We start from the raw sequence: 10,183 nt of genomic DNA, 5'->3' as shown, positions 1-10,183 counted from the left end.
GAATCATCAGAGACATAAACAGGTTGTTTACCTGTATATCTTCAACAGATAAAACATATTTACAACAGATATCACATAATTATGTATTCAACATATTTCTCATATATTTAACAACAGTTATCACTTATATACAACAGATATCAAGTATTTAGAACAGATATCACAATAACAACATATCAACATGTAGATAAGCTATTTGTTTAAAAAGTTATTTCAAAAGATATCCTAAAAACCTACCATGTAACGGGCGTTTTTACAATTACATCACTGCAATATATAACTGGAAACATATTTAGTGTAAACCAGGAAACCAATTGATAAGTCATTACTATAAATAAAGCAAAAAGGGTAGGCATCAGTTTTAGAAAAACAATTGTATTACAAAATCATAACAGGGATTATAAAAAAAGGACACGAATGTAGGTAGTTTTTCTTTTATATAAAATATAACATAATTATTACAAGCATTATTAAAAAATTATTATAAATGTAAATAATTTTTTCTTTTAATATCAATAAAACGACACAATGATAACAAGCATTATTAAAAAATAAACATACATGTAAATATAAGTAAATGTTCTTTTGATATATCAATAATACGACATAATCATAACAAGGGTTTAAAGCAATGAACACAAATGTAAGTGAATTTTCTTGTTTATCAATAATACGACATAATCATTACAAGGGTTTAAAAAAATGAACATAAATGAATAAGTGAATTTTGTGTTATATAAATACTACGATAAATGTCCATTTACCAAACACAAATCAAATTTGTAATTTCAAAAAAATCTTATTAAACGTGAAAAACAAATTTCGCGATAATTACAAAATAAAAATTGAAAAGTTTTGGAACCACTTAATGAAAGATACTACAAAATTGTTCGAAAGATACATAATAATTGTTATTGTTTTTATAGGGGGGGGGGGTCGGGGTCAGGGGGTCACACCTTTTATGTTGCAACCGGTCTTCGAAGTACGGTAAATTGCGCTATCGCTTCCTCCGAGCTAGTGCATGTCGCCCAGTTTGAATGTCATAAATTGATTTTAATCATTTCTGAGTTAAAATGTGTTTAGTAGTAGTAGTAGTAGTAGTAGTAGTAGTAGTAGTAGTAGTAGTAGTAGTAGTAGTAGTAGTAGTAGTAGTAGTAGTAGTAGTAGTAGTAGTAGTAGTAGTAGTAGTAGTAGTAGTAGTAGTAGTAGTAGAAGCAGTAGCAGTAGCAGTAGCAGTAGCAGTAGTAGTTGTTTCGATGATATATCAGAATGCTGATTTGATTTAACAATGATGATTTGATTTAACATAAAATGTTAGCATCCCAGTAATAATATTGCCCGGATATACCTAATTAACAATGAAAATGCAATATGTTGTAACTAGATTAAATTAAATTATACATAACTTTACGTAACATAGCTAATGATCCGTAAAACACCTTGAGTGCCGAAATTGAATGAATGCCCAATTTAGTGTGTAGTGATAAAATGCCTGTATACAATGTATGTGAACACAAGTATTTCCGCAACTTTAGTTCACTTTAAAATTAGGTAAATTTGTGGACTAGTACATTTACCGTAAAACGGTTTGAACAATATGATAAAGTGGGTTTGACCTCAACTTATCAGTAAATGATTAGACATTAAACAAACATGTTTTAACTATTTAAATAAATGAAAAATTATATTTGTATGCAAATCAGACATATTTCATACCCCAAATTATTGAAGGTTTATTTTAAGAATGTACTCAATTTACTCACTATCATTTCTATTAGAAATGTTATTTTCATACATTAACATGTGAGATAACAGATGCCTCAAGACCTTAATATGTATTGGTTAAGGCCTCAACAGACGGTAGGATATTGCAATACAACACCAATTAAAACTATGACGTACAAGCAAATCTTTATGTTTGAAAGCTATTATTTTTGGAATTCATAAAACTTAAAACTAGATTTACTAGATTGGACATGTTCTATCGGTTAATACTTGTACAGACCTCCCATGATGACAGATGATATATTTCCCAATTATCCCCTGATAATGTGTTTAATGAATGAAAATGAATGAAATTTTTGAACAATTAGGACTAAAATGTAAACAATGTAGTAAGATGGGGTAAAAATGATGTTGAAAAAAACTCTTCAGGAGACCAAAAGTTGTAGGATGTTCGAGTCCCAAATTATATAGAAAATGATAATGTCACGGTATTGAACTGTTCACTATTAAGGGGAGGTAGCTTGTAAGCGGCTGGATAGCTCAGTCAGTAGAGCCGCAGTACGGTATTCCGGGTTTTCCAGGTTGGAGTCCCGGTCAGGCTGCACATAAATCTCTCCCTGTGACAATTATAGACTTTCTTATAAAAAGCGAGTAGTTTCAATCATTAGTCATGGAGAAAAAATATTTGAGAGAGTAAAGTATGTAAGGGATAAGTGGGGAGGGAACTGTTTGTTTTTTGTTGTTGTTTTTTTTTTTTTGGGGGGGGGGGGACCTGATGATTCATACAATGCAGAATTACAGTCTGAAGGCAAGTGTTGTATTGCTTTGAGAATTGTACATCATAATATCTAATTACTGTTGTACAACTAAATCCTACAGTCTGTTGAGGCCTTTCTTTGCATACTTAGAGTCGTCCTGTAAATCATTATTTAGCTAGACTGCTTATACATAAAACGTTCTTTTTGTCATTCAATTTTGCAATTTTTTGTTAGATTTAGTATAAATATAATGTAGGGTGAAGGTTTTATCAGCCAGCATAAATTTAAAAATGCTTTAGAATGCCTAGAAAATTAGGTTCGACATATTTTGGCTATAACAAACTTGTAAGTCAGATATACTAGGCGTATTGACATCGCTTTTCATTAAGCATTAACACACGAATACTATAAGTAATTTCATAAACCGTTTTCATGGTTATTGAGATGAAATGTGTTATTTGAATAACAGAAACTGTAGTGTTTACTTCATTTTTTTCAATTATTTTAATTACGTTAATGGACATGTTTGTATACGAGTCCATTTAAAGCTGAACACAAAACATACATCTTTTATCCAATAAAATATCAAATCTGATTCACAGCAAAAAGTATTCTTTTAATTTTTTAAGTTCTTTGAATGGTATTTATTTACGGTTTAATCTCTTAGTTTGTTGATACTAATGATATTACTGGCCATGATGATACCATCCTGGCGTCTTTATTTCAGGTAAAAAAAAAGGTTATTTGTCATACTGGTTGTGTTAGCAGCATGCCTTATACTTGTACTGATACCTTTAGTAGTGAAACGGTTTCTGCCAAGACAAACTGAAACGATGTTTTGTTTCGACACCGAGAACATTGACAATAAAACAGGAAATTCTGAATGGACTGAACATCTCAAATCCAAGATAGGGGAGACTGAAATTGACGGGTCTTATTGCGTTGAAGCTAGTAAGGCGATAGATGCTATTGTGTCAAAGGTAATCAGCGTATAAAAGTGTTACTGTTTTTCTTTTGTTTTTTTCTTTTATTAATTTCTTTTCTTTTTTGTTTCCTTTTTATATCATAAAATTTGCTCTATAATAATAATTAGGGGCGTCCGTGGCCGAGTGATTAAGATCGTTGACTTCAAACCACTTGCCCCTCACCTCTGTGGGTTCGAATCCCGACAGGGACTTTGTATTCTTTCATGTGAGGAAGCTATCCAGCTAGCTTACGGAACGTCGGTGGTTCTACTCAGGTACCCGTTCGTGCCTGAAATAAAGCACGGAAGGGCACCTGAGGTCTTCCTCCACCAGTAAAGCTGGAACGTCGCGATATGACCTATACTGTGTCGGGCGACGTAAAACCCAAAACAAACAAAACTATAAAATAAATTGAACTTTTCCGAAAGAACATTTATATATCGTAACATTAACACTTTGTATCTTTCTATATATTTTCTAGCTTTTTAAAATAGTTAAAGTAATAGATCTGAATTATCTTATTGAGCATTATCAAGTTATTAACAGGTCTTTAACATTGTGAGCGTTTTCTATCTACTTTAATCAATGATGTTTTGTAGATGACTCAAGCAAGATACGACAAAGATGCAAACCCTGGTATATTACATTTTATTTTATACTTAACATATAATATTGAAAACATAAATTATAAATTAAATGCGTTATTTTCATTTTCCGTATTTTTTCTTGTGTTTAGGCGGACTTCTGTGTTCAAAATTTTTATCCAGCTTATACACAACAATTAAGGGGAAGTCTTTCAAATTTTAATGTTAAAAAAGAGAAAAAAATAAACAGAAAATTCAAGTTTTTTTCTATAAGTACAGGACTTATTTTCATCTTGTTAGAATTCCTGAGATCACACAGATTATTTAGTATATCATCATATAATATTCATTTGTGAATTTTAATTTTCTCACAATGAGATGATACTCAATCATGTCTGTTATAACAACTTACATTGCACACAGCCAAGGTTATGCCACTATTTTTGAAGCTTTTAGTTTTCTTTTATTGACCTTTACATTTTTGTCAAGTTGCTATGTTAAAATGTTTAAGTTCATTTGATTTGTGTATCGTTTTAAATGTGCAAATGATATAGTTCATACCCAATGGCAAAAATTATCATTATCATTTTTATAATTATTATTATTATTATTATTTCAGAACATAACTTATCAAATCTAACCATGTTCAACTGTGAAATTGAGGAAAGAAACATATCAAAAATACAGCTTAAGTTCAAAGGAGCCAGATTAATGTCAGGTAAAACTGTTTACATATTTAACATTTCCACGTCTGAATTATCAGTATATCAATATTTTGACATATTTTTTTGGCTTAGTAAAAGTTATAAGTTTACATAAATCCAGCTGTACGCGAATATATATGATAACCAATCTTTAACACGTGCCAAATAAGCTTTCTATGACCTATATAACGAATTAGAAATAAAAGCTACAACATAACTGCATGCTTTGATAAAAATATCATTTGATATAGTTCATTAATAACAGGAGCCGTATAAATAAGTTTACATATTGTCGGAACCCATGGTACACATTTCGTTTATTATCGCCGTTCCTGAACGGCAATATATACACGAAACAAGATTTTAACAATTCTACAAGTACACTCCCTGCCTTTAGCCAATCAAAGCGAATAATTCAGTATCACATGATAACAAAATGGACGTAAAAAACTACAATGAGGGATGTTTAAATGGACTCGCCAAACCGCCATTTTTGTCGGGTTACTTCTTCCTACAACTGAAAAATACCATTATCAATGTACGAACTCAGTACCAGTCTTTAGTCTCTTGCAGGATAAACACAGCAAATTGCAATATGTTTTTGCTACAAAAAAATCGCAAAGCAGTGGACGGAGTATAGAACATAAATTCCATTTATAGAATGTTCACAGACATCATTTTAAATGTTTAGCAAGAAACTGTGAATTACGCAAGAAGCTTATTAATTTTGCCGATTGATGCACTGATTAAGTAGCGCATGTAGTCTAACTAACTGTACTACGCGTTTAGTTATTGCAATATTTGTCTTATGGGCAATATCTCCAACATTCTGACCCAGAACTAAAACAAATATGTTAGAATCTAACTGAGCAATCAAGAACTTTGGTTGGCTTTATGTGCTGACCACACACAATAAATGTATTTGGCAAGAAATGAAATATTATTTCTATATTCATTGCTGAACAACGATTCTAATCATTTTTGGAAATGCTTGATTTTAGTAATTTAAATACATGTATAGAGAGCGGAGCAGGAGAATAGAGGTATCGAGAAGTTTCCTTATTGTTTACGTATTTTTTGTCTGCTAATTTCACTGCCCACTCTAAGTCTTTCGATTTAACAATTATTATCTAATACTAACATAATTGTTTAACCTTTAGAAAAACTGAAGGCTGCTTTATATTTTAAGCAGGAAAACAACCATTGCATTTTTCACATCACCATAGATACTAGTATATTCTTTACTATTCCAGGTGAAAGCTCAAAGATATTCTGGAAGTCAGATTTTAGGTTCGGCAGAGATGTACAATATCTTGACGAAGAAGGGGCGATTTCTATCAAGAAATCCGGTCATTACTTTATTAATGTACAGCTTACAATCAGAATGAATGTCGGAAGTTTTTCTGAGAATGTGGACAAATTTGTGAAACTTCAGGTTATTCATGTCCCTGTGAAACAAAGAAGTGAGCTCATTATTGTTGAGAATATCCATTCCGTGTGTCAAATACCTGATGAAGAAAGTGAACAATCAATCAACGTTGGTGCATCCTTTAAGCTGAAGGAAAATGAAAAGATTTATGTGGCCTTTTCACATCCGAATTTACTTTCAATGGGAAATGGGAGTGATCATTTTAGTATTCATGAAATATAAAAGCAGTATTTTAAAATCTTTCAATAGATTGACAACTTAAATGGCAGCTAACATTATGCACATTTTTTAATGTGTTGTAAAATTTGATTCTAACTAACAACTGCTTATAGAATAGAATAGAATAAAATAGAATAGAATAACTATTTTTTCAATCAAGGGTCATATTAAATGACATGTAAATCACAATAATGATAATGAGATCAATGATCAAATAAAGACGTTATAGAAACAAAACTTGATTTGTATTATAGTTACAACAATGAACTTAAAGAAAAACAAAACACAAAAACAAAATAAATGTCAGAACTTCGCTAACTAGACTTATCTTTACTATTAAACATAATAATAATAATTATATATATATATACATGTATATATAATTCATTGGTGTGAACGGGGCCTCGTATAAGGTTCGAAATCAGATCACGTGCAAATCTACGAATGTTGTGTATGCAGTTTATTGTAAGCGTTGCGAACGTTATATTTATGTTGGAGAAACAGGGGATACGTTGTACCAAAGGCACCTTCTTAATTTATCCAGAATACGAACCAAATACAACGATCCGTTAGCGGCGCATTTTTATACGAACGACCACACAGTAAATGATTTTTCAATAATGGGGCTGGAAAAGCTATACGGGAATGAACAATACAGAAAAAACAATAGAAAATTTGTGGAAAAATAAATTAAGAACCTATAGACCGTATGGAGTTAATACAAAAGAATAACGCGGCAGACGGCAACCAACGCCACGGCGGGCGTCGTTCATTGACGTTACGTCACTTCCATTGTTTTGTTTGATATATTTAAAATTAGCATTTTTGCTTATATACGGCAAGTTAGAGATTTTACTTATATATAAATATATATATAAATTGATAATGACATTATGTTTTTAGTATTCTTTCGAATAACATTTAAGTTACACAAAAAATTGTCTATACCTGTAGTGTAACTACACTGTACAATACATATGTTCCTCAGAAACACAAATGAATTTGCTTATTTCAGACATTTTTTCAAAGTTTAAATTCTCATCTTTTATTTCATTATATAAACTTCTTGGTTATACATGTATAACCATTACATAATATTGCATAATATTTCTAAGGAAGTGTATCTGTAATCATAAGGAATCTTCATCAACATTGTTACTAAGAAATAAGGGATTAAATCTTAACTTAGATTTAAGTTTATGTAAAAACTTTGTGATATTGAATATATGTTGTATCCTTATCATTCACTAGTTTACTGTTGATTATTATACATTTACTTACTTTGATTGTATTAAGAAACTTTGTAGAACTTGTTAATACATGCCTTTACATTTACTTACAATGACCTTAGAATCTTTAATATAGTCATATACATTATATAGATACACATTGTGAGATACAACTTGTTGATTATGCGTTTGCATTATGTCTGTAAATATGTTCAAGTTCATTGTAGTATTATAATTATTTTTTTTTTCATTTCTTTGTAGAACTTTGTTTTTAATATCATCCTTTGTAGACAATGTTAACATTGTGTCATGTTAAAGTTTTCTTTGTATAATTATCTATTATAAATATATATAGTTGTGTAAGAATATGTTAAGTATGTCGGGTTCATAACAAGTAAAAATAAAATCTATGGAACAGAATTAAAGCATTTATTCTATCTTGCTTGATGGCATTGGAACTTGCATTATGCTTAATTCCATCTTGCTTGATGACATTGGAACTTGCATTATGCTTGATTCCATCTTGCTTGATGACATTAGAACTTGCATTATGCTAGATACCATCTTGCTTTATGATATTTAAACTTTGCATTATGCTGGATTCCATTTTTCATTATTTCGTAGCGACCAATTCTTTCATTGAGTGATAACTATTAAACTGGAACAAGCCATTTGGAATACTAAAATGTTATCGTCATATACCTTTATGTATAAGCTACCTTTCTTCATGTTCTATACAAACCATTTAAGGTTTAGTTTTTTTGTATTACTTTTATGTAGAAGTCATTTAAAATTGACTATTTTTTGTTCCCTGGTGGATTTTGTTAAAATGTGACTTATTTGATTTATAGCTCGCATGGCGATATTACTATTAGCTTTTGCTTATATCCATTATTGCTTAATAAAGCTCGGTGTCTGAGGCTTTGTGGATTATGTTTGATCATCTTACATTATGATAAACAATTTAAACTATGTCTAGCGATTTGTGAACTGTTAAGGGGCGAGAACTCTGTTATCGATATCAACGGAATTTTTCCACGATTCGCCTATCATCGGAATTTTCCGTATAGATACTGCGTACATGTATATATAAATACGTACTAAGCGCTTAATACATAAATTGCAGTTGAAAGAATATAAATACAAGTAGTAAAGGATTATGCAATATAATTTTATATATGTATACAGTCTAATAGAAAAAATATGCTCGTAAACAGTTATTCAATGGGGCAGTTATACGTACAGTGGCGGATTCAGGCCCTGGCTTAAGGGCTGCACCTACCCCCAAATATACGTTCATGAGCTGGGATGGAATATATACGTGTCAGTTTCATGCAATAGTCTTCTTAGTGTACTCCCTTACCGAAACATATAATGCTGTCATCCAGTTGTTAAGCACCTGCCTAGGTGCTGCGAAGGTCTTTATCTAATGACTTGGACATTAAAAAGCAAACATTATTGGCCTTTTAACTTAATAAATGTCACTAATAGTGGCGAATAGGTATGTAACACATTAAAATATACATGTATAATAAGGAAAGAAGGAAGTTGTTTGTTTTTGTAACATATATATGTGCTTAGTCAATTACAATCGAGCCGCGTCATGACAAAACCAACATAATGGGTTTGCGATCAGCATGGATCCAGACCAGCCTGCACGTCCGCGCGATCTATTCAGGATCCATGCTGTTCGCTATCAGTTTCTCTACTTGTAAAAGAGTTGGAAAGCGAACAGCGTGGATCCTGATCAGACTGCGCGGACGCGCAGGCTGGTCTGGATCCATGCTGGTCGCAAACCCATTATGTTGGTTTTGTCGTGACGTGGCTCAAATGTTGGGCATATGTGTGTCTGATTATAGATCAGACATCCCGCACACACCACCACATTCACATACATTTGTGCTTAATGATATACTATGCACATCTTTCAGTAACATATTTTTATCACAGAAATTTATTGAAATCTATAAAATTCTCACTAAATATGTTTTATTTAAATAAAAACACATACACATGATGTATAGGAATCTGCTTTCCTTATTACGGGTCAAGTAAAGTTGTGCCTGTCTTTAAAAGAAACTTCCATATATTTTTTTGTAATAACACTATATGTATATTCATACTGCCCACTTACAGTGTAAAGGATTTAAAGCACAATATTTGTGTGAAGCCAAATTATATTTATTTTATTTTACAGAAAAAAAATCAAGTATGTACTGTACTAGGTCGTGGCCACGAGTTACTGATACTTGGCCACGAGATAGTTAAGTCGTGGGAACGAGATACTATATCGTAGCCACGAGATACTATGTCACGGCCACGAGCTACTAAGTCGTTTAAGTCGTGGGAACGAGATAACTAAGTCGTGCAGACGAGATAATTAAATCAGATTACACCATGATTTTTTAAACTTAGAAAATTTTTGTTTAAAGATTTACGTGCAACATTAATCTTTGAAAATACTGAAGTGTTCACTTTGAACTTGATACATATCTTTAGGATCATAAGGCCCATAAATCAGACATTAATTTGACTAAGTTATAGCCCTTTGTTGGGACAATTCTATGATA

The 10,183-nt window shown here is 31.5% G+C and overlaps 1 protein-coding gene across 1 annotated transcript; it reads left to right on the top strand.

The window, feature by feature from the left end:
- Positions 1-2,591: 2,591 nt before the first annotated feature.
- Positions 2,592-6,757, top strand: LOC132716589 (uncharacterized). The gene is made up of 4 exons (XM_060699893.1): positions 2,592-3,463; positions 4,048-4,084; positions 4,652-4,750; positions 5,990-6,757. Exons 1-4 carry the CDS (start codon positions 3,317-3,319, stop codon positions 6,385-6,387), a joined length of 681 nt encoding a protein of 226 aa, XP_060555876.1. The 5' UTR covers positions 2,592-3,316; the 3' UTR covers positions 6,388-6,757.
- Positions 6,758-10,183: the final 3,426 nt, after the last annotated feature.

Source organism: Ruditapes philippinarum, unplaced genomic scaffold, assembly GCF_026571515.1.
Source record: "Ruditapes philippinarum isolate M1 unplaced genomic scaffold, ASM2657151v2 ctg4945_1_1_1_1, whole genome shotgun sequence".
NCBI classification, from domain to species: domain Eukaryota; kingdom Metazoa; phylum Mollusca; class Bivalvia; order Venerida; family Veneridae; genus Ruditapes; species Ruditapes philippinarum.
This window is presented reverse-complemented; position numbering and strand designations above follow the sequence as displayed.

Coding starts and splice junctions, on each gene's coding strand:
- LOC132716589 (XM_060699893.1), top strand. CDS start 3,317: ATGTTTTGTTTCGACACCGAGAACATTGACAATAAAACAGGAAATTCT. Junction 3,464..4,047: donor TAGATGCTATTGTGTCAAAG/GTAATCAGCGTA, acceptor GATGTTTTGTAG/ATGACTCAAGCAAGATACGA. Junction 4,751..5,989: donor AGGAGCCAGATTAATGTCAG/GTAAAACTGTTT, acceptor TTACTATTCCAG/GTGAAAGCTCAAAGATATTC.